Here is a 24700-nt window from a genome sequence, read left to right as displayed (position 1 = left end):
CTCCTTTCTTTCTTTCTTTCTTTCTTTCTTTCTTTTAATTTCACTTGCCTAAATCACTTAATAAAATAAATATTTATAATAAATAAAATAAATAATTGACAAAAATGTAATTCATGCAAATTTGTATGGTGTATATGTAAACTATTATTCTTTATTATTATTATTTTATTTTTTTTGTAGATTGAACTCTTTTTCTTGGTGAAATAGTGTTTAATGAGAAAAGAGACCTTGACATGGCATATCAGGTAAATATGTTAACATCTCTAACGTATGTCTCCTTTTATTTTTAATTGACTTTTTTTTTTTTTGTAATTGTAGCAGACTATAATTTGAGTCTTTTAATTCACTGTATGCTGCATGGTTTTATGTGTTTCAGAGGTTACAGAGTCCAGTGTTGATGGGATTTAGAGATGAAGATGCTGATCTCCGGCTGCTGCTGATCGGTAAAACCGGATCCGGGAAAAGCACCACAGGAAACCTCATCTTTAATGATCGGGTGTTTGAGTCAGAAAAGAGCTCTTCATCAGTGACCAGAGTCTGTAAATCACACACTGGATCTGTTCATAACAGGAGCGTGACAGTGATCGATACTCCAGACTTCAGATTCTCCACTCACACTGACTTTGATTCAGACTCGGAGCTGAAGAGAGCTCTTGAATTATGTTCAGCAGGAGCTCATGTCATCCTGCTCTTTCTGCCTTTAAGCACTTTCACTGAGCAGGAGATGGAGTTCATCAGCTGGTTTGAGCAGAAGTTTGGAGCAGAAGCTCTCAGATTTACTCTAGTGCTCTTCACTCACGCAGATCAGAGACACATGAGATCACTAGGAGAGATGATCAGGGCAAATCCTCAGTTATCTGCTTTTATTGAGCGATGCGGTCAGAGATATCATGAGTTTAACATTAAAGCTCCAGCAAACAGACGGCAGGTGACTGAACTCATGGAGAAGATCGACAGACTGGTGTCTGAGAACAGAAACTCCTGTTACACACTAGAGGTGATGCTGGAGACGGAGAGGAGAAGAGAGGAGGAGAAGAGAGCAGAGGAGGAGAGAGAGAGAGAGAACATCAGATGATGTTAGACACAGTCAGAGAAGAGACTGAGATGCGTGTGAGGAGAGAAATTGATGAGGAGAAAGCTGGGAAGAGGGAGAAAGATCTGTTCTTTAAGCAGATAAAGCTGAAATATTTGTGTGTATTTATGGTTTTGCTGTAGTGTCAGGAGGTGTTCTGGTGTGGAGGAAAGACTCTTCACATGGATGGATGTTCACTAAGGGTTTCTTTACTGGAGGATCAGCATCAACTGCAGGAGTTTTACAGGGGTTTTCTGGAGATTGTTGTGTAAGAGTCAGTTGATCCGTTCATCTTCTCACGAGCGTCCCAACACTGTTAGACAGTTACTGCTGAAAGCAGCAGGTGTTGTGTGTGGTTTATCAGCTGGAGCTGTGATTGGTCACTTTCTAGGAGGAAATGAACTTCCTGTTACAGCGCTAGCAGGATTAGCAGGAGCTGCTGGAGCTTTTACAGCAATACAGTGAAGCTGCTGATGCTTTACATTTTATTGTCAAACTAATTGTCAAATTAATAACATTAATATAAATTACTAATTGATTTCTTTGTCATGAACAAAATTCAGAACTGAGATTTTTGCTGATTTGCTTAGTTTAGATATATTCTGTAAATTTCATGTTACCAAAACTGGTTTCAAGAGCAGTAAAGATACGATTTTCATAGATTCTTAGATAAATACAAAGTCGAACTAAATAAATAAGTAATCATAATTAAACACAATTGTTGTAAAAATAAAAATAAAAAATGCAATGATGCATGTCTTCGTATCTGTTATGTCTGTAATGGATTTGCCTTTGTTGAGGTTATTTAGACGTTTTTTTTTTTTTTGGTTGAAGTGTATTTGTTCAGTGAGATACACAACACTGAAATTGTGATTTAAAAAAAAAAATATTTATTTGCATCATATATTCATCTATTTTTATTTCATTGCAGTTCTAACAGATGCTATGTGTAACGTGTCCTGTGGTATTGACAATATGTTGTAATCATTTGTGTTTTACATGAGAGATGAGGATGATGATGTTGGAGTATAATAATGTATGTACCACAGATATTGTTTGACAGCTTGTTGTTTTACGCTGTACTGATGTGTATTTCAGTCATCATAAATAAAACTGATCTTTAGGCTCTAAACCTTTACTGCAATGAATATTCAGAAGCACACCGAGCCATGTGTGGAGATAAGATCTAACTTAAGACAACACATAACTTCAATAATATCACCCTTAAAAACTCAACATGAAAAATGAATATATTCAGATGATTGGTGTTCTTACATTAAGGCAATACATAAGGACTATTTAATTAAATAATTCATAGAATTATAAGCAGGTATAACATAACAGTTTTTGTGTCAGAAGGAGAAGAAGAATGATTAGGAGCCAGAGGTGCAATAATGAGAGCCTTTAATGAGATCAGTTCAGTTACACAGAGTGATAAAGCTACAGTAAACACTGCTTCCCTTTCTTTTTGGCATTTGCCAAAATGTGTGCACTTATATATCCTGTTTATTATGTCTGTGATTATTATTTCTATAAATACCTTTTTGTGTCTGCCCTGCTTCCTCTAAAAGCTGCAGGGCGGCAGCCTTACCCTGTGTTCAAGTTTCAAGCAGAATATGAAGAATATGCAAGCACATGAGCCAAAACATTTATAGAAAACAAATACAGAATAAACACACACACTGCACAGTTTAACTGATCTATCATTGCCTATAGACGCTTTGATAGGCTCACAATGCCCACAACCCTACAGAAGTTATGCAGTTTGGAAGTCAACCAGTTCCTCCTACAGATCCAAAAGCAGAAGTAGAGCTTTGCTGCTCGGTCGAGTTCAGGTTAATGTTTAATGAATAGCTTCGGGCTCGGTTCGGACTCGAGTTTGTGACAACTTGCTAGCTAAGAGTGCAAATATAATTTTATATATTGTGTGTATAAAATATATATATATACACAGTGGTGTAGTGGAGGGTATATGCAGGTATACGGCGTATAGCCACTTCTACACCCCCTCTGATGTGCGTCCTGCACTAGCCAAATCATGACAGTCCAGCATATGAGTAACTAATCCAATCGCATGTGAATAAATGCAAATATTCTCTAAAAACATCCAGTAAAGACAGTGATGCGGTCAGGAACGAGACGTAAACACTCTCATGCAGTGTATGTTTCATTTATAGGCTACTCAAAGCCGGATGGAAACTGTCATTAGGAAAATACAAGGAAAATATTAAAAATATAGTGGTTATTGTCATAGTGTGTTTGATTTCTCAGCCAATTAAAAGCAAGAGGTAATAATTAATAAATAATAATAATAATCGTAATAAAACCTGTCAATTAGACAAAAAAGTTATTATATTTGACATGTTTGTCCCCCTCACTTCTGAAATGATTGAGAATCACGATTTTTGTTTGTTTCAAATATAAATAACAATTCTCCCAAAATTCTGAACAGACAGCTGAACAAATAGCATGTAATTTACCAGAGGTTCTGACAAAATGTCAGTTGCTGCAGTCTATTTATATTTATTTATTTATTGCAAAATCTGCACCTCTTCTGTGGATAATATTATTTTCATAATGATCCTTACTCAAGCAGCAGGAGTTAAGTGACAGTGTGAAAATATTACAATAGTAAACTAAATATGCAAGACTAGTTTTACATGTCACTGTTTGACACAGGTCGTTCATCCTTTGCCGGGCCGTTTAAAAAAAAAGAGCTGCAGCTCCACCACCAACAGCTCCACCTACAACAGCTCCAACAGCAGCCATTTTAAGAACAGCTCCCCCCAAAAAAGCTTTAGCTAGAACTCCACCAGCAACTCCACCAACAGCAATACCAGCTACAACAGCTGCAACATAAAAACAGCGCCGATGCTTATTAAAAAACTGCATAAATCCGCCCTTTTTTTTCCCTTTCTCTTCCTCTCTCTGCTTCTTTCGTCTTTCTCGTTCAGATCTCTTAGCTTTATACTCTGCTCTGTGTCTCTTCTCTGTCTCTTTCTTCACTCTCTCAATCTCCTCTTGTCTTTGTTTCTCCTCTTGTTGTTTTCTCTGCTCTTCCTCTCTCTGTCTCTGCTCTTCTTCCTCTCGTCTGAATCTCTGAGCATCTTCAAACATCTGGTTACTGTAGTGTTCTCCTCCATTCTGCTCTATCATTGAGTCAATCTTCTGCAGGAGATCATTCACCTGCTCTCTGTTATTCAAATCTTTATTGTTGAAGACGTAATATCTGTCTCCACACTGATCAACTAGATCTCTTAATGTACTGTTCTGCTTAATGAGTTTCTCTACTGACTTATCTTCCAGCAGATCTCCATGAGTGAAGAGAATGAAGGAGTATTTTAACACTCCCTCACCAAACATCATCTCAATCATCTGAGGAATCACCTGCTCCTGTTCAGTGAATCTCATATTCACAGGAAACACAATGAGAAAAGCATGAGGTCCAGGACTGGATATATAAACACTTCTGGCTATCTCCTCAGCTAACTCTTCAGGTTTCATCTGTGTGTCAAAGAATCCAGGAGTATCCACTACAGTCACAGATCTGCCTGAAACAGTGACGTGCTCCTTTGAACATTCACTGGTTACTGAACTCATGCTCATCACAGAGTTAAACTCTCTCTGTCCCAGGATTGTGTTTCCAGCTGCACTTTTCCCAACTCCACTTTTACCCAGAAGAACAAGCCGTCTGGATGGGAGACTGTCAGCAGGAGCGTCTGGTTCAATCTCTTGAGGTATTTTCCTCGTTAGTGGATTCTGCTTCAATGTCTCTAGGTCTTCTCCTTCATAACAAAGAAACAACAAATAATGAATGTAATTTTTAACACACTCACTGCAAAGAATTTTTATTAAAAAGTGTCCAGAATATTTAATACTCCTTTAAAAGACTCACTCTGTAAATCAAAGTATGGCATAAGTATTTTTATAAACAGCATTTGAACTTGTTCTGTATGTCCTCTCTTCTTGTTGTTGAACACATGGCATCTCTGATCATATTTCTGAATGAGGTTCTTCAGTTCTTCAGTGTCATCAAGGAATTCTTGTATAGTCATGTTTTCTTCATCCAGTTCGTCTCCTCTGGTGAAGAGAATCCAGGTTTTCTTCAGGCGCTCTTCTCCCAGCAGCTTCTCAATCTTCTCCACAGTTTTCCTCTCTTTCCCAGTGAATTTGTCAGCTTTGATCACCAGCAGAAACATACAGGGACCTGATTCACATCTCTGAAGAACCTCTTTATATTTCTTCTGAATCTCATCTTCACTCATATCTGTGTTAAATAATCCTGGTGTGTCATAAACAGTGACTTCAATGTCACCAACTGATCCAGACTGAACAGCTACATCTCGAGTGACTGAGCTGGAGCTTTTCTTTGATGTAAAAGCTTGTCGTCCCAGGATTGTGTTTCCTGATGCACTTATCCCAGCCCTGGTTTTTCCCAGAAGGACCACATTCAAACGTGTATTTGACTTATTTACGTCTCCCATCTTCAGTGTGTAGCCTAAAACTAAACAACACAATGTGGTGTGAGACAGATTCAAGTACATTTATTTACATTCATGATTAGATGTTTAACATGTAAAGACACACATCATCTCATGTAAACAGGATCAGATTAACAGACAGGCCTACTGCACACCAGAGCTTCAGGAAAATCCAATAGATTTCTGGAAAATCTAGATTTTCACATAATCTCCTTCCAGTTACTGAGTATTGTTAAATATTGTGGCAAAATGTGAGTGTTCTGGCATTTGTGAAGCTGTATTAATTGTTAAAAAAAATAAAATAAATAATAATAATAATAATGATAATGTTAATAATAGTAATAATAACTAGATTAAAAAGTTTGTCAAGACAAACTTTAAGTTGGCTTGAGAAAGCTGGACCAGAAAGTTTGAAAAGTTTGAAAAGTTTTTTTAAAAAGTTTAAGAAGTTTAAAAAGTTTAAGTATGAAAAATGTTAAAAGTTTTAAGTTTGATGGGTTTCAGTCTGAAATAGTTGGAAGTTTAAAGTAGTTTTAAAAACTTAAAGTTTGATACATAGATAGATAGATAGATAGATAGTCAGATTATAGATAGATAGATAGATAGATAGATAGATAGATAGATAGATTCTAAGGACCTCAGAGTGGTTTCTATGATGGTTGCTAGGCTAACTCTGGTGGTTGCTAAGGTGTTGCTATGCGGTTGCTAAGGTACCGAGTGCGGTTGCTAAGGTTCCTGGGGCAGTTGCTAGGGTGTTGCTATGCGGTTGCTAGGGTACTTGGGGTGGTTGCTAGGGTGTTGCTATCACGGTTGCTAAGGTACCGAGTGCGGTTGCTAAGGTTCCTGGGGCAGTTGCTAGGGTGTTGCTATCACGGTTGCTAGGGTACTTGGGGTGGTTGCTAGGTTGTTGCTATGCGGTTGCTAAGGTACCCGGGTTGGTTGCTAGGATGTTGCTATGCGGTTGCTGGGGTACCCGGGGTGGTTGCTAGGGTGTTGCTAGGCGGTTGCTAAGGTACCCGGGGTGGTTGCTAAGGTGTTACTAGAATGTTGTTAGCATGATTAGCAAGTGACTAGCATGTTGCTAGCATGATTAACAAGTTACTAGCATGTTTCTAGCATGATTAACATTGATGTTAACATGATTAGCATGTTACTAGCATTTTGCTAGCATGATTAGCATTCCACTAGCATGACTAGCATGTTGCTAGCATGATTCGCAAAGTGACTAGCATGTTTATAGCATGATTAGCATACTAGTAGCATGTCGCTAGCATGATTAGCAAGTTACTAGCATGTCACTGGCATTTTTATAGCATGATTAGCAAGTTACTAGGATGTTTCTAGGATGGATTAGCATGTTTATAGCATGATTAGCATTTCGCTAGGATAGATCTCAGATAGATAGACAGACAGACAGACAGACAGACAGACAGATAGATAGATAGATAGATAGATAGACAGACAGACAGATAGATAGATAGATAGATAGATAGATAGATAGATAGATAGAGAGAGAGAGAGAGATGAGTTTGATTGGGTTAGAAATAGTACATAGAAGGGAAGTCTGATAGAGTCTAATGGGCTTCAGTGTGTTTAGATTTAAATTTTGACTTGCAAGGTCTTGGCTCATCTGAACAATGTAAGTCAATTGTAAGTCTATGGGATTTTTCCCAGTTTTATTCGTAATTTTTAGGAAAATCGTAAGTCGGATCAGTTAGAAAAGATATAGCAACTCGAGTCAGACCAGTCTGAAGATCTGGGCTGAGTTTGGAGTCTGTAGAGTTAAAGCTCTAGGAGGAGTAAATTGTAAATTTTAGTCTCAGAATAATAATAATAAGAAGTTTAAATAGCATTTCAGTAAGTTGGCTTTCTCAAGTCAACTTAATAATAATGTTAATCATTTCAGTAAATTTTAGTAAATTTCAGTAATTTTTTTTCCTGAGTTTTGCTCTTTGCACTCTGATATTTGTTTAGTCTATTTAGAAATCACTTTCCACAGACATAATGACCATTAGGGATTCATTATTATGTATTCTTCACAACTTTCCTTGGATCACAAAAGGTTTAAGATCTATATATTACTATAATAATGAAGATCAATTTTGCGATCCTTTCCGAGCAGTGCTTTTAATTTGTTAGGATCTAGTGTTTGACTGGAGATTTCAGTTTATAACCTGAGAATGCAGTTCATAAAACTGTGCGCACAGATTTTCATATCTCAGTAAAGCTTACCCTACAGGCTCTGTAAAATTGTGTATATGTACAGCCAAGCGGATTTTAAACAGAAATTCAAGACTATCAATTAAATAAAAAATTTATTTATTTATTTTTTTGGAAAGAGACATTTAGACTGAAGAGTCCAAATAGGGTCCGTGTACCTTCGGATAATTCGTTTTTTCGTTTTTTTCTTTAAAACGGGAAAACGAATAAATCAGTGGTTTATCGCATATTTAAACCTTCTCCTGGGCATAATAAACGAATTTCAGGTGTTTTTCTCACACTTTTAATTTTGTTTTCGTCACACTCCGTTCAAATGCATCAAATGAAAATACGATAAAACCAAAACGAAAAATTAAGCTTTTTGATTCACAAATCCGTTTTGGTGTACCGGAAGTTCCCCGTTGCTTTGGGTCCGGGTCGTTTCAGCTATCTTTTTGTCATCTTATAATATTTACTATATATTTAGGTATTGATCACAGGATCGATTTGAAGGTTTGAAAGGATCTGCCGACTGTGCTGTATATATATGTATGAAATATGAATTAAAAATAAATGTACAATTATACCTCTAACAAGTATATTTTTCTTGTGTGTGCTCCTCCATCTATATATAGAGCGATTGTATAATACAAAACATATTTTATGATGCTTTTGAGGATATGTGGTACTGTACCTATTTACTTAAAATTACTCAACTAGCTTGCATAATTATTGTTTTTATAAAATATTAACTTACCATTAACTTTCCTTTATTAATGTCTCTAGAAATAATTAGATTTCTCTTAATTCAGTTTTAGTTAGTTAGTTTTTTTTTTTTTTCAAATAAATAGAATATACAATATCATAAAATATACAGTTGTACTCAAAATTATTCATACCCTTGGTATGTTTGATCAAAGAAGGCTGTGAAAATAAGTCCGCATTGTTTATTCATTTGATCTTTCATTCAAAAATTTCCAAAAAAAATCTAACCTTTTATTGAAGTAAAACTATAAAAATAAATAAATAAATAAAATAAAATACAAAAGTGGGGGAAAATCACATTAAGAAATATATATTTTTCTCTATAACACAATGGCTACAATTATATGGTACTCCTGTGTATTAAAGACTACTGAGTTTCCCTCGAGCTTCTTCCAACAGCGTATCGTGAGTGACAGTGTGTCTATATGGTCCTAATGCACTATGAGGAGGAGCGTTTGAGTGGCCAAAGTGGTGGCAGCTTATCAGAATTACCAGCCCGTTTTCCCTTCTCCCAAAACATCTTGTTTCAGCTAAACTAGAAACTAGTTCCGTTTTGAATGTAATGGAAAGGTGATTATATTCCGTTTTTTTAAATTTTTTTTTTAATAAAATTAGAAAAATGTTTGGAGCATTTTTTTGTTCGTTAAATGTAAGGTTTTTTTAAGTAATGGCAGTGGCAGCAGTGAGTTGAATCAGGGGCGGACTTAGCCAATAGGCGAGGTAAGCGGCCGCTTAGGGCCCCGGGGAATCAGGGGGCCCCGTCTGATATTCGCGAAACATATTTGGCAAATGCACCAGTATGTATTTGTGTTATGGAGAGCGTCAAATGTGCACTCACCACTCAAAACGGCCAGTTTTTGTCAGGTGCGGAGTTCTGCAAGCTTGTGAATCCTCTCATTATAACAACGTGTAGATAAGATGTAAATAAGAGATTAATTGTGCAGAGAGCTTATTAACGGAACGTCGTGAGATCGCGATGAACTGAAGTGAGTGACAGCTTTTAGTGATTATAGACGGAGCGCTCTTTGCGCGCATTCTACGCTGTTATGACTGTCTCAGAACAGTTATATTCACCTCAGTAAAGAAATTATTGTGTTTCAAGTCATAATTTTATTTGTCTTGATGTTTCAAAATGACTCTCTCTTGTGCTTTTCCTAGGCGCGCCAGCGTGAACACTAAATGCATATGAACTATAAACTAAAAACTTGTATAAATGCACGAATGCAATGACTGGAGATTTCCACTTAATAGATTACATTTTCGATTTGTTTCTCGGCAAACCCTATCATATGCCCTAAGAACGCTTGGAATATGGAACGAGTTGCATGGGATCATTTTTATGACATTTGAATCCTTTATGGAAAAAGATTGAAGAAGTTTACAATTCAAAGTGCAAGCTTTTTTTTTTTTAATATAATGTCTTTTGTTATCCGAAAAAAATAAGGTAGCTTAATATGGCTTTAGAACAGCATCAGGTTGACTAATTATTTAGGCTACTTAAGTTGTGAAGGGGTAATAGTTACAATAAATAATAGCTATAGCTATAATGAGAGAGAGCTAGCGAGCAAAATAAGGGTTACGCGTAAAAGAGCATTATAGTTATTTTGTTGGGGCCCCGTACCTGAAATTTGCTTAGGGCCCCCAAATCACTAAGTCCTCCCCTGCAAATCATCACGACTTGCCTAAAATAAAATATAGCCTATAGATATAAAACAGTTCATCACAATGTTAGTTTAAGGTTTAACCTAGATAAATGTGCGCTGACGCATATCCAGCACAGCAGTTTGTGTGGAGAGTGGAAGCTTAAGCGCACTTTACAGGACATGGAGGCGCCAGCGCGATCACTTGCATTTTTTCTTACAATAGAAACAACTTAAAATACGCCGTAATTTTTGCTCATAAATGTAAGAGTAATACATCATTTGGAACTGTAAAGGGTCTACTTTTATTTGTGTGCATTCACAATATCACCAAAATGTACTTTTATAAAATAAATAGGAAAACAGAGGATGCGCTTGCTGCTGTCTCAGTTTTGAGCAGGAGCGCTTCACAATGATGAACTGAAACTCAACTAATTGCCTCACAGACATGATAAAAATATATATCTATAGAAAGTTTTAAATTACTACTGTAAAACGAAATAATTAAAATCGAAAACAAAAACTCTTACTTTATGTAATCTGTAAAGTTGCATTTCTCTCTAAAGGCGCCTCCAATGAAGAGATGGCCAGTCATTTTTTCATCACCATCTAAAATATAAAAATAAGGAAAAGCCTAAAATAGGCCCGATTATAATTTGCGTTTTATTAATTGTATATAATTTAAAAAAATAACACATAATGCCATACAATATGTAAAACTGTGTCCTATAATTGCATAGCTGTTTATATTTTCTGATTTTTATGTTGCTCTGTTCTGAATAGGGGTGACCCCGAATAGTCGAAGATTCGATAGGAGGAGCCCGATTCGACTCCCAATCTCACAGTGGAATATTCACGGGGTGTTATGATCATGCCATTTTAGCTATATGGGGGTGCTCAATGTCTGATTTCACATATAACTACCAGTTTTCTCCCAATAAGTTAATATACAGCCTATTAAGATAATGTTGTAAATAAGAATCTGAAAAGAAAGAAGCTTTTAATAAATATTTTTAACGTGCGTGAATAAATCCAACCACCCCTATAGATTATAAATTTTACTTAATCCAACATTTTGGCGGCAAGGATTTAAATCTTTAACAAGACAGAGTGAAAGAATGGATTTTTTTCGATCAGGTAGGGTATAAGTGATTTCAAAATATTTCATCCGGTTTATATATATCCTGTATATATTATTTATCTCCTATAAGATGCATTTGAGTTACGCTGCAGTAAAGCGCTTTGTAGTAGTTTACTACGGTGATTATCTCTTCAGTGCGCAGTGCGAACAGTGCAAACAACAATGCAGAATATTAATAACTATGACTGGGACTGTCATATACAGGTGCTGGTCATATAATTAGAATATCATCAAAAAGTTGATTTATTTCACTAATTCCATTCAAAAAGTGAAACTTGTATATTATATTCATTCATTACACACAGACTGATATATTTCAAATGTTTATTTCTTTTAATTTTGATGATTATAACTGACAACTAAGGAAAATCCCAAATTCAGTATCTAAAATTAGAATATTACTTAAGACCAATACAAAGAAAGGATTTTTAGAAATCTTGGCCAACTGAAAAGTATGAAAATGAAAATTTTGAGCATGTACAGCACTCAATACTTAGTTGGGGCTCCTTTTGCTTGAATTACTGCAGCAATGCGGCGTGGCATGGAGTCGATCAGTCTGTGGCACTGCTCAGGTGTTATGAGAGCCCAGGTTGCTCTGATAGTGGCCTTCAGGTCATCTGTATTGTTGGGTCTGGCATATCGCACCTTCCTCTTCACAATACCCCATAGATTTTCTATGGGGTTCAGGTCAAGCGAGTTGCTGGCCAATCAAGCACAATAACACTATGGTCATTGAACCAGCTTTTGGTACCTTTGGCAGTGTGGGCAGGTGCCAAGTCCTGCTGGAAAATGAAATCAGCATCTCCATAAAGCTTGTCAACAGAAGGAAGCATGAAGTGCTCTAAAATCTCCTGGTAGATGGCTGCGTTGACTGTGGACATCAGAAAACACAGTGGACCAACACCAGCAGATGACATGGCAGCCCAAATCATCACTGACTGTGAAAACTTCACACCGGACTTCAAGCAACATGGATTCTGTGCCTCTCCACTCTTCCTTCAGACTCTGGGACCTTGATTTCCAAATGAAATGTAAAATTTACTTTCATCTGAAAAGAGGACTTTGGACCACTGAGCAACAGTCCAGTTCTTTTCTCCACAGCCCAGGTAAGGCGCTTCTGGCGTTGTCTCTGCTTCAGAAGTGGCTTGGTAGCCCTTTTCCTGAAGACGCCTGAGCGTGGTGATTCTTGATGCACTGACTCCAGCTTCAGTTCTCTCCTTGTGAAGCTCTCACAAGTGTTTGAATCAGCTTTGCTTGACAGTATTCTCAAGCTTGCGGTCATCCCTGTTGCTTGTGCACCTTTTCCTACCCAAATTCTTCCTTCCAGTCAACTTTGCATTTAATATGCTTTGATACAGCACTCTGTAAACAGCCACACCTTTCAGTAATGACCCTCTGTGACTTACCCTCTTTGTGGAGGGTGTCAATGTTCGTCTTCTGGATCATTGCCAAGTCAGCAGTCTTCTCCATTATTGTGGTTTCAAAGAACAAGAGATACCCAGAATTTATACTGTAGGGATGGTCATTTATTCAAACTCAAATGTAAATATTCTAATATTTTGAGATACTGATTTTTGACTTTCATGAGCTGTAAGCTCTAATCATCAAAATTAAAAGAAATAAACATTTGAAATATTTCAGTCTGTGTGTAATGAATGAATATAATATACAAGTTTCACTTTTTGAATGGAATTAGTGAAATAAATCAAATTTTTGATGATATTCTAATTATATGACCAGCACCTGTATATAACATTATAATGAGAACACTATTATAATAAAACGCTGTGAATTTTTAGAGTTTAGTTGCCGTGTTTCTGCGCGTTGTTGCGTGAAGAACGCGTCCACAAAATGAGTTCATTCAGAGCCGCACAGACACGTTCATGCATTCGGGGTATTTTGTGCAGATAGCATATAAGTCCTAATATTGACGTTATATTGTATAAATAACAAACCGTATTCTATATGATATAAATGATGAGTTAAATCCCATTGATTAAAACCGGCTATCAAATGCTTCACTCTACTGGTCATCTACAGCGCAGCAGCTCAAATGCAGAACATTAATAACTAACTGTCTTATAGGCTACATAACGTATAATGAGAGCGCTGTTGTAAAAAATGCTGTGAATTCTTAGGGTTTCTCTGACTAATGTTAACTATCTTTTAATCAAAACATAAAACATTTATTTTTGTATCTGTGAGGTGTCCGTTACACATTTTCCCTGTGTGTTAACGTCAGTAATTATGACTGTCCAATGTATGACTTGACTCTTGGTAATGTATTTTGACCCCGCCACCAAACATATGATTCGACTATCAGCAAGATTCGAAAATTCCGATTCGACTATAAAAATCCTTAGTCGGGGACACCCCTAGTTCTGAATACCTTCAAATTTAAAGGATTTGCTTTTTTAAAATTTAAAGGCAATTTTGTCTGATATGTGAATTATTTATTGGCCTTTTTTAAAAAAAAAAAAAAATCCATGCATCACATGCTTTAAAAACAGCTTTAAAATTCCCATTTGTAAAATAGGCTACAAATTAATTGTTTTAGTCTAACCCGATCTCATGAAAATGCGTAGTAGGCCTACGATTTTCTGTTACTATTTGGCGTATTATTTATACACAGAAATTGACTTTTATATTCAATATTTATATGCAGAAATTCACTTTGGCGTTCAAAAGACTGATACATTCATAATTAATGGCAAGGCTGGTTCAGTCGACAGAAATGCGGGACAAACGACGGGCCTATAATTTACTGCTGAAATGTTTGCGGGGCAAATCTCAGATCAGTCTGAGTGCTCATGGTACGCACAGTCCCAGACAGCAACATAGTTCTGGCCCAGATCCAGCCCACATCTGGCCCGTGTGAAATCCATGCGGGCCAGTTGTGGGCCGGATCTGGGCCGACACTGCTTGATGTCTGGGGTGCGTACAGCCACACCTGCAGGTGCCACTGATTGTATATATTATACAATCGCTCTATGTATAGCCTATATATAGATTGAGAAGCTGCACGACAAGAAAAATATACTTGTTAGAGGCATATTTACTTTGTACATTTATTTGAATTCATATTTCATACATATACAGCAGAGTCGGCAAAGCCTTCCAAACCTTCAAATCGATCCTGTGATCAATACCTAAATATATAGTAAATATAAGATGACAAAAAGACCCGGACCCAAAGCGACGGGGAACTTCCGGTACACCAAAACGGATTTGTGAATCAAAAAGCTTAATTTTTCGTTTTGGTTTTATCTTATTTTAATTTGATGCATTTGAACGGAGTGTGACGAAGACAAAATTAAAAGTGTGAGAAAAACACCTGAAATTCGTTCATTATGCCCAGGAGAAGGTTTAAATATGCAATAAACCACTGATTTATTCGATTTCCCGTTTTAAAGAAAAAAAAACGAAAAAACAAATTATCCGAAGGTACACGGACCAAATAGATATATTAAGATTTAATATGTACTCTAGGATTTTTCTCGGTGGTCCGTGTACGTTTTGATTATTTGTTTTTCAATTTGAAATTAAAAAAGCAGAAACCAGAAAACGGACGTTTTTTTCGTTTTTTTTGGTTCACGGGTAGAAAACGGATAAACAACTTCAAAATTCGTTTTCCCCTTGTGGGCGGTCATGACACGCCCCTTTCCGCCGATTGGTCAACCAAATCTGAGCCCGTGACATCATCCTCAGTTCGTTCTGGGCAGGTCCTAGAACGGACTTTCTTCTGTGCAACCTAAGACCTTTAGCAGAAATATTTATTTCAGAAATTTTAATCAGCACCCAGCCTGTTTTATTTAGCTGTGCGCGTTGTTAAATCTGTATGGTGACGCTGCGCTACCCATAGACTGCAGAACAAGAAATAGACGCAGGGGGTCCCTACAATGTCAGAATTGTTGTGTCTTACATACATTGGAAACGTGCACTAAATTTTCATTATTAAAATTTTAACATTTTTTACATTTAACCTACATTTAATTATTTAGCAGACACTTTTATCCAAAAATGGTTTACAAATGAGTGCTGTGACAAGTCTGTAATTATAACTGATCATTAATCTGATCATTTATTAATTATTAGTCTATATGATTATTGCAAAGTCATCAAAACTGGCTCATGGCATCAAAACTCCCCAAAATGTCGAAAATTAATCAAAATGATGGTGCATGACATTCTTTGAAGTATACAGTATGCAGTCATAAACTCATTAGTGAAATCTCCACCTGGTGGAGCAAAGGCACAGCTGCACCATTGCTCAGACTGGAAGTTTCATTAGTAAATGAAGATTAAATAATCAAATAAATTGCTACTGAATTTGACAGTGATACTTTCCAGTCAGTTTATTTTCTAGGTTTTTTTTTTTTTTTTTTAGATATTTTAATGTATTTGGAAATCACATCAAATATTAATTAGGGTAAGCAATTAAAAAGACGAACAATAGCTTATCTCTCGTTGTTATATAGCCTGACATTGCATTGACTGAATATGTATATTTTTGTATATATTGTTGATGAACTCAAAAGCCTGTTCTTATAAATGATATTATGCTATAGCAACACTAACATAACAACCCCCAGCCGCTTCAAAAAAGGGGACCCCCATAGCAGTGGTTCTCAAAATTTTTACACCAAGTACCACCTCAGAAAATATTTGGCTCTCCAAGTACCACCATAATGACCAACATTAAAATACAGTAGCGTAGTAGGCCTAATTATTCAGCTACAGCTATGCACAGTTCAAAAACGAGGGTGTTTTATTCCTAATAAGAATATTTATTATTGTCGGCCACTTTAAACATTGTAAGAACAGTTTGAACATTAACACTGCACTGTGCTTACATACAGGTAAACAAAAAAACTTAAATGATTAAATTAAAATGCACTGTACATAAAAATGTACAGTACTTGATCCAAAAAAAATAAAAAAAATAACAGGCATCATTTAGCAACCTTGCAAACCTTTTAAAAGTGTTTTAACATTAATTTATATTTAATTCAGTGATTTAAGAGGGTGGATTTAATTTTTACTGTAGGCTACTGTAGGCTAATCATAGCTGCGGGAATGTTGCATTTAGCCAGGATTTATGTTATGAGTGCACAGCCCTCGACGCTTAGTAACATGTTGATAAATAAGTAGATGGATAAATAACTAACTCTTAAGGTTTGTGCCGGTGTGCTCGGCCATCCACCGATTTTTCTACAATAGGTCTGCCGCCTAACATAAATAATGTAGCCTAGTTGAGTTGGACAGCAGACAAGCATCTGCTTCATACAGCACGAGCCGCAGCGCGAGATTGACAGGACCATAGTGACTCTGGCAAACACGCAGAGCTTTTGTTAATATAAAAGATATATATTTATTTGTTTAATTGCCTATAAGTGAGTTTCTTTTTCTTTTCTTTTTTTCTTTTTTTTCATTAAAGTAATAATGGACCACAAACTGAGTGTTTGTTTTAATGGGGAAAAAGTTTGTTTTAACGCGGATGTAATCTTAGTCGTTTTGTTAATAAAGGTGTAGCCAGTTTTAATGAACCAAAAACTAAGCATGTCTTCTTCAGTAAGGGGAAAACCCATAGGTGTTTCATTTATTTGTGTTACAACTCGGGTAGCCTACAGGCCATGTCTTATTGGTTTTGTTGATAATATCCCAAAAAAAAAAAAAATAAATAAATTGTGCATGCCACCTCACTTTGTGTGCTCTGGCGCCGACCCTAATTGAGGAATTCACATTTTGATATCCTAAAAACAGGCTTTTAGTCACATGAATGACTGCAAACAATTAATTAACGAAATGTACTGTATCCTAACTGCGTGAGCTTAATCAGACTTATCATTATTTTTTTGCAAAAATATCTGGGGGACCCCCCTACGTCTATTTCTTTTTTTTCAATCTGTGCTTCTCATCTGTTCTGCAGTCTATGGGTAGCGCAGCGTCACCATACAGATTTAACAACGTGCACAGCTAAATAAAACAGGCTGGGTGCTGATTAACATTTCTGAAATAAATATTTGTGTGAAACGCGTTAGGTTGCACAGAAGAAAGCCCGATCTAGCACCTGCCCCGTACAGCAGCAGAGGACTTTTATTCTGCTGAACGAACTGAGGATGATGTCACGGGCTCAGATTTGGTTGGCCAATCGGCGGAAAGGGGCGTGTCATGACCGCCCACAAGGGGAAAACGAATTTTGAAGTTGTTTATCCGTTTTCTACCCGTGAACCAAAAAAACGGGAATCGAGCCAAAATCTCGTTTTGTCGTTTTTTTGAACAAATGAAAAAACGAAAACAGGACTGTTTTCTGGTTTCTGCTTTTTTAATTTCAAATTGAAAGACAAATGATCAAAACGTACACGGACCTTTCTCCCTTAGAAATTCTTTTTATTCTATTTTATTTATTTTAAAAAAGAAATGGGAAAAAATGCTTAACGTGCAATTTGGTGCGTTGTGTTCATATAATGCTCTTCTGCTTGCCTGTATGAATTAAACATTATTAATAAGGTTTATACCGAATATCACTGTCTAGATACATCAAGTCACATTAATCGTTTTATATAACGGGCTTCTGATGAAGAGCATTGTACAATTTGTCACATATAGGCTACAGTAGGTTATGGTGTTGATACTCTGGGTTCATCTGCCTAGATAGCCTATAGGCTAATAAATATAATCACTTTGGTAAAGTTGGTTTTATATTCGCACATTCACAACATTCACACATTTCCGTGATCAATAACTTTCTAATTATATGTGCAATAAATGTTTCTTTTGCAAATTCTAATCAGCGACATCATTGTAATCTAATACATTTTTTCACAATCGATCAAAATGGGCAAATATTGTTTTAATGTCATATTTACTTGTGAATGTCCGCTGAATGTCCGATGTAGTGTGATTAACAAAGTAACTGAATGCAATAGTCCGAATGTGCGAATATAAAACCAACTTTACCCGAGTAATATAATCAAGGTGCGAAATGGATTTGGTCTTCCTGTCCTGATACATGTAATGACGCAGTTTAGATCAATCATATTTTACAGTCATTTGCACAGCATACAATCATTAGAGTTAAGGTAAAAATAGATTCAGATCTCTTCAGACTTACCTTACAGAAAAATGACCTCGGAAATAATGTCGGTAAATGAATGTTTGATTGTGAGCTCGCGCTTCGAGTCGTCTGTCTGCCAACTTCTGAAAGATACAAATATACTTTCGTTTTCTGACCGCGGTCAAGCCAGCCGCAGGTCAGAAAAACACGGTTAAACCAGCCGCGATTGAAATTAAGGTGCGCGTGTATTACTATGATTACGGTAATCACATGAACACAGAGGGAACGCGCTTTCAGAGCGCTTTACTTCTAGACGCACAGAACTGAGATAGAATGACATTGTTTGGGATTTTTTTTTTTTTGTACTTTAATATTTAATATTTAATATTCGTGTTATTTATTGGCGTCTTTGACGTTTCTGTATTACTATATTCTTCTACCTTTCAAATCATTTCAAGATTCGTTGAAAACGAGATATGGGACATTATAATCGATTTAGAGGGGTATAAAGACACCATTTCTAATAAGTAGAAGAAATGAATGGTCTGTTCTTATTGAGGACGTCCCAGACTATATGCACACCTCATATACAACCATTTTACTGCAGCGTTTTTGAGATGTGGGACACTATTACATTTTAGAGGACTAAAGACCCCATTTCTAATAAGTAGAAGAAATTAATTTTCAGTTCTTGGGTCATTCTACAGAAACGTCCACTTTTCTGTCCCTAGACTTTAAAGAAATATTACAATTGAAATACACATTAGGGTTACAATTTTTTTTTTTATATTTTAAAATGAAACAATATGTTATTAGAACAATTACACCTTCCTGAGCCATCAATGTAGCATTATTTTTTTTTTTATTAATTATATAGAATTCCAAGCACCACAAAACTGCTCATCCCCACAGCTATGTACAGTAGGAAAGTGCTTTATTTTGAGGTCAAAAACAGGATTTTCTACCATTTAAAATAGAAACGTCTATTCATAACTATCAAACATATGATATAAATGGCATAATAAAACAAAATGCCAAATAAATATTATAAAATATATAATGAAAACAGTGGTCCCCTGGAGTTGAGTCACTAGTGTTACCGCTTAACAAAAGTCTTTTATTTTGGAATAAAAAAATCACACTGATGACATCACTCGACTTCCTCCTTCCTATTTTCTAAACATCTATGAAAAAAGGCCCATGTTTAGTCCACTGTTTCTTTTCAGTTATGATACATTTTCTCATTTATCTCATGATTTCATATGAAGCTTTTAGTTGATGTCACTGGTGTGACCTATTTATTGTTAGGGAAATGTAAAAAACTATAATACAAATGGATTAAACAACATGTGGCTTGATACCTTGCAGCAGACATTTAGTAAAATGCATTTTTCATGAAAATTGTCACTGGTCTTACTGTCACTGGTGTTACCTTCCTTGTGGATAACACCAGTGACGATCAGTATATCAGGTCTAATGTGTGTCACTGGTTAGATTAGATTAGATTAGATTAGATTCAACTTTATTGTCATTACACAAGTACAGGTACAGGGCAATGAAATGCAGTTTAGGTCTAACCAGAAGTGCAATAGCAGCAAGTGCAGTATATACAATGGTTGAATAAGTTGCAGGACAAGGATATGTACTGAATATATGTATAAATATATATAGAAAGATGGTTATTAATATAAACAGAATTTACAGGTGAATATGTATAGTGAATAAATATACAGATGGCTATTACTATAAACAGAATTTACAGGTGATATGTACTATCAATATAATATATATACAGATATACAGATGACTATTACTATAAACAAGGTGTAAAAGTGCAGTGGAAGTGATTGCATATTACAATTAGACATACGGTGCAAAATGTTAATGTAAACATTGATAATGTAAACAACAGTCGGCAGTGCAAATGAGCATAGTCCAATTTAGGTATGGTAGTGCAAGATACAAAAGTAAACAGTTGTTACTGTAATAAAAATTTACATTCAGTAGTGCAAATAAGGCAGATGTGAGGTAGGAGAGAAGAGTTAATAATATATGAGGAAGTGGATCAACGGGGGTTAGAGTTCAGTAAAGAGACAGCTCTGGGGAAGAAACTGTTCTTTAATCTGCTGGTCCTGGTCCGGAGGCACCTGAAACGCCTGCCGGAGGGCAGGAGAGAAAACAGTCTGTGGGCTGGGTGAGAGGAGTCCTTAAGGATGCTGCGAGCTCGATGCAGACAGCGTTTCCTCTGGATGTGTTCGATGGCAGGTAGTGGAGTCCCTGTGATGCGCTGGGCAGTTTTCACCACCGCTGCAGTGCCTTGCGCTCCGCAACAGAGCAGCTCCCATACCATACTGTGACACAGTTGGTCAGGATGCTTTCTATTGCGCAGCGATAGAAGTTCACCAGGATAGCAGAGGAGAGCTGATTCTTCCTCAGTGTCCTCAGAAAGAAGAGGCGCTGGTGAGCCTTCTTGACCAGGCTGGAGGTTTTGGTTTTCCACAACATGTCTGCCGAGATGTGGATCCCCAGGAACTTGAAACTGGAGACACGCTCAACAGCCATTCCATTGATGTGGATGGTGTCGTGTGTGCCTCTTGACTCCTTCCTGAAGTCCACGATGAGCTCCTTCGTTTTGGTGGTGTTGAGGAGCAGGTTATTTTCAGTGCACCATGTGGCCAGGTGCTGGATCTCCTCCCTATAGGCAGTCTCATCGTTGTTACTGATGAGGCCAATCACCGTGGTGTCGTCTGCAAACTTGACGATGGAATTAGATCCATACACAGGCTTGCAGTCGGAGGTGAAGAGGAGTAGAGAAACGGGCTTAGCACACAGCCCTGTGGTACACCAGTGTTAAGTGTGATGGATGTGGAGCAGGTGAATCCTGATCGAACATTCTGGGGTCTGTTGGTCAGGAAGTCCAAAATCCAGTTACACATTGAGGTATTGATGCCCAGGTCTCCAAGTTTGGCTATTAACTTGGTTGGGATGACAGTGTTGAATGCTGAGCTGAAGTCAACAAACAGCATACGTGCATAAGTGTTCTTATTGTCCAGGTGAGTGAGCACAGAGTGCAGTGCCATGGAAACTGCGTCCTCTGTGCTCCTATTGCTACGGTAGGCAAACTGGTGTGAGTCCAATGTGGATGGTAGAGAGTCTTTTAGGTGTTCCAGGACCAGCCGCTCAAAGCACTTCATGACGATGGGTGTGAGTGCTACAGGGCGGTAGTCATTAGGGCACCTCGGACTAGAGTGTTTTGGCACTGGCACAATGGAAGTGCATTTAAAGCATGTTGGTACGGCTGCTTGGGCAAGAGACAGATTGAAGATGTCTGTAAAACCCCAGCGAGCTGCTCCGCACATGCCCTGAGAACACGACCAGGGATGTTGTCTGGTCCAGCAGCCTTGTGCGCGCTGATCCGGCTCAGTGCCTTGCAGACATCTGTGGAGGAGAGTATGATTGGTGGGTGGTCAGCTGAGGGATTGAGCTTGGTGGCAGTTTCTCTGTTGTCTCTTTCAAAGCGAGCATAAAAGTAATTTAGCTCGCTCGGAAGTTGACATCAGTGGCTGCGGGGTGGAGTGGGTGGGTTTGTAGTCACTGATGGCCTGAATGCCCTGCCACATGCGCCGAGGGTCAGAGTTGGAAAAGTGTCCCTCTATCTTTAGCTTGTAGCAGTGCTTGGCCTTTTGATGCCCCTCTTCAGGTTTGCTCTGGATGTGCTGTAGGCTTGTGCATCTCCTGATCTGAAGGCAGTGTTGCGTGACTTCAGCAGGAGTCGCACTTCCTTGTTCATCCAAGGCTTCTGATTTGGATATGTGGTGATCTGTTTCTGGGTTGTAACACTGTCAATGGTGATATTGATATGATCCAATACAGAGGAGGTGTAAGAGTCAATGTCTGTGTGAGCGCCACTGGTGGCTTGAGAAGCAAACATACTCCAGTCTGTGTGTAGAAACCTTTCCTGGAGTGTGGAATCTGCCCCGCAGGCCACACCTTGATGGTCTTCACTGATGGCTTCACACGGTTGATGAGGGGTGCATATTTGGGGTGAGGAACAAAGAAAGGTGATCTGACTGTCCCAGGTGGGGAGGGGTGTCGCAACGTAAGCTCCAGCCATGTTTGTGTAAACATGGTCTAAGGTTTTGTTTCCTCTGGTGTGACAGGAAACATGCTGGTGAAACTTGGGTAGCACTGACTTTAAGTTTGAGTGATTAAAGTCACCTGCAACAATAAAAGCCGCTTCGGGTGATCAGTCTGTTGTTTACTGATGGCTGCGTGAAGTTCTTTCATAGCAAGCTTGGCATCAGCATCCGGGGAATATAGGCTGCAGTTATAATGGTGGAAGTGAACTCCGCGGTAGATAAACGGTCTACATTTAACCATGAGAAACTCAAGGTTAGCTGAACAATGACTCCCAACAATAGCAGAGTTTGTGCACCAAGCTTTGTTAATGTAAATGCACAATCCACCACCTCTGGTCTTACCGAGCCATCTAATGTTCTATCCGCCCGGAGCGTGTGGCGTCCGCTAGCTCAATAGCGGTGTCCGGTATTCCGCTGTTTAACCAGGTTTCCGTGAAGATTAGGGCGTTACAGTTCAAAAGTTTCTTGCTGTGTGTGATGCTGAGTCGAATCTCCTCCATTTTGTTCACTAGCGACCATACATTGGCAAGGAAAATGCTGGGTAAAGAGAGCCGGTGTGGTGTTAGCCTTAGCTTAGCTCTTAGTCCTCCGCGCTTCCCCGCCTTTGTTTACGATCTCGACGCCTGCAGCACTTCCGCCCGGCCGGGTAGGGTGCATAGCCTCGGGTGTCCTAGCGATCTCAGGAAGGAGTCGAAGATTGTCCATAAAAGTGTCGGAAATTCGCAAACCGATATCCAAATGTAAAGGCGATGTAAAGGCACAACTGTTCTGCACGAACAGGCCCGAGATGAGTAAGAAAAATACCGCAAAATTGCAAAATCTGGAGAGACCCAGAGCCTCGCGATGTACTCGCGCCGCAATCTTGAGAACTTATCTCAAGATGGTGTTACTGTCACTGGTGTTACCTTCCTTGTGGATAACACCAGTGAAGATCAGTATATCAGGTCTAATGTGTGTCACTGGTGTTACTGTCACTGGTGTTACCTTCCTTGTGGATAACACCAGTGACGATCAGTATATCAGGTCTAATGTGTGTCACTGGTGTTACTGTCACTGGTGTTACCTTCCTTGTGGATAACACCAGTGAAGATCAGTATATCAGGTCTAATGTGTGTCACTGGTGTAACTGTCACTGGTGTTACCTTCCTTGTGGATAACACCAGTGACGATCAGTATATCAGGTCTAATGTGTGTCACTGGTGTTACTGTCACTGGTGTTACCTTCCTGGTGGATAACACCAGTGAAGATAAGTATATCAGGTCTAATGTGTGTCACTGGTGTTACTGTCACTGGTGTTACCTTCCTTGTGGATAACACCAGTGAAGATCAGTATATCAGGTCTAATGTGTGTCACTGGTGTTACCTTCCTTGTGGATAACACCAGTGAAGATGAGTATATCAGGTCTAATGTGTGTCACTGGTGTTACTGTCACTGGTGTTACCTTCCTTGTGGATAACACCAGTGACGATCAGTATATCAGGTCTAATGTGTGTCACTGGTGTTACCTTCCTTGTGGATAACACCAGTGACGATCAGTGTATCAGGTCTAATGTGTGTCACTGGTGTTACTGTGCTGTGTTACTGTGTTACTGTACTGTTTTTGTCTGTCACATTAAATAAATAAAACATAATCTCCTTATTTCTTGCAATTTCATTATTGTTCTGTAACTCTGACTACGTGTTGAATTTTTTTTTCTTTTTTTTTTTAGAAATAATATTTCATAAAAACGTTTAATATTGCTAAAGAAGGTAACACCAGTGACAAAAAATGATACAATAGGTCTTGAAATAATTGCACAAAAAAGCTAAAAAAAATAAAATAAATTAAGCTGTAATTTATATGTATTCATAAAGTCAAAAGGTAATCTGATAATGTGGTCTAAGTTTAAATGTTAAATTTTTTTTGTAAAAATTAAGACATTTTGCCATACCAAAAGTGGACGTTTCTGTAGAATGACCCTCTTATTGAGGACGTCCCATACTATATGCAAACCTCATATGAACCCATTTTACTGCAGCATTTTCGAGATATGGGACATTAATCGATTTAGGGGGGTATAAAGACCCCATTTCTAATAAGTAGAAAAAATATAATGGTCTGTTTCTGTAAGGGACATCCCATACAGTATGCATACCTTATATGAGTCCAGTTTACTGCAGCATTTTGTAGATATATGTTATTATTCTACTTTATACACGTATAA

General features: G+C 37.8%; 2 protein-coding genes and 1 pseudogene across 3 annotated transcripts in view; 2 read left to right on the top strand and 1 right to left on the bottom strand.

The window, feature by feature from the left end:
- Positions 1 to 24700, top strand: part of LOC131529680 (GTPase IMAP family member 9-like) — a 277942-nt gene that overhangs the window by 210347 nt on the left and 42895 nt on the right. The window lies entirely within an intron of this gene.
- On the top strand, positions 223 to 1727 carry LOC131529683 (GTPase IMAP family member 3-like; annotated as a pseudogene).
- On the bottom strand, positions 2460 to 18569 carry LOC131529675 (GTPase IMAP family member 8-like). 2 transcript variants are annotated; one of them, XM_058759490.1, is made up of 4 exons: positions 18413 to 18569; positions 10688 to 10791; positions 4968 to 5576; positions 2460 to 4857 (listed from the first exon to the last, which is right to left on the bottom strand). In XM_058759490.1, exons 3-4 carry the CDS (start codon positions 5554 to 5556, stop codon positions 3776 to 3778), a joined length of 1671 nt encoding a protein of 556 aa, XP_058615473.1. In that variant the 5' UTR covers positions 5557 to 5576; positions 10688 to 10791; positions 18413 to 18569; the 3' UTR covers positions 2460 to 3775. The 2 variants fall into 2 exon arrangements, with proteins under 2 accessions (XP_058615473.1, XP_058615471.1); XM_058759488.1 differs by lacking the exon at positions 10688 to 10791.

This window comes from Onychostoma macrolepis, chromosome 22 (assembly GCF_012432095.1).
Source record: "Onychostoma macrolepis isolate SWU-2019 chromosome 22, ASM1243209v1, whole genome shotgun sequence".
Classification (NCBI taxonomy): Eukaryota; Metazoa; Chordata; class Actinopteri; order Cypriniformes; family Cyprinidae; genus Onychostoma; species Onychostoma macrolepis.
This window is presented reverse-complemented; position numbering and strand designations above follow the sequence as displayed.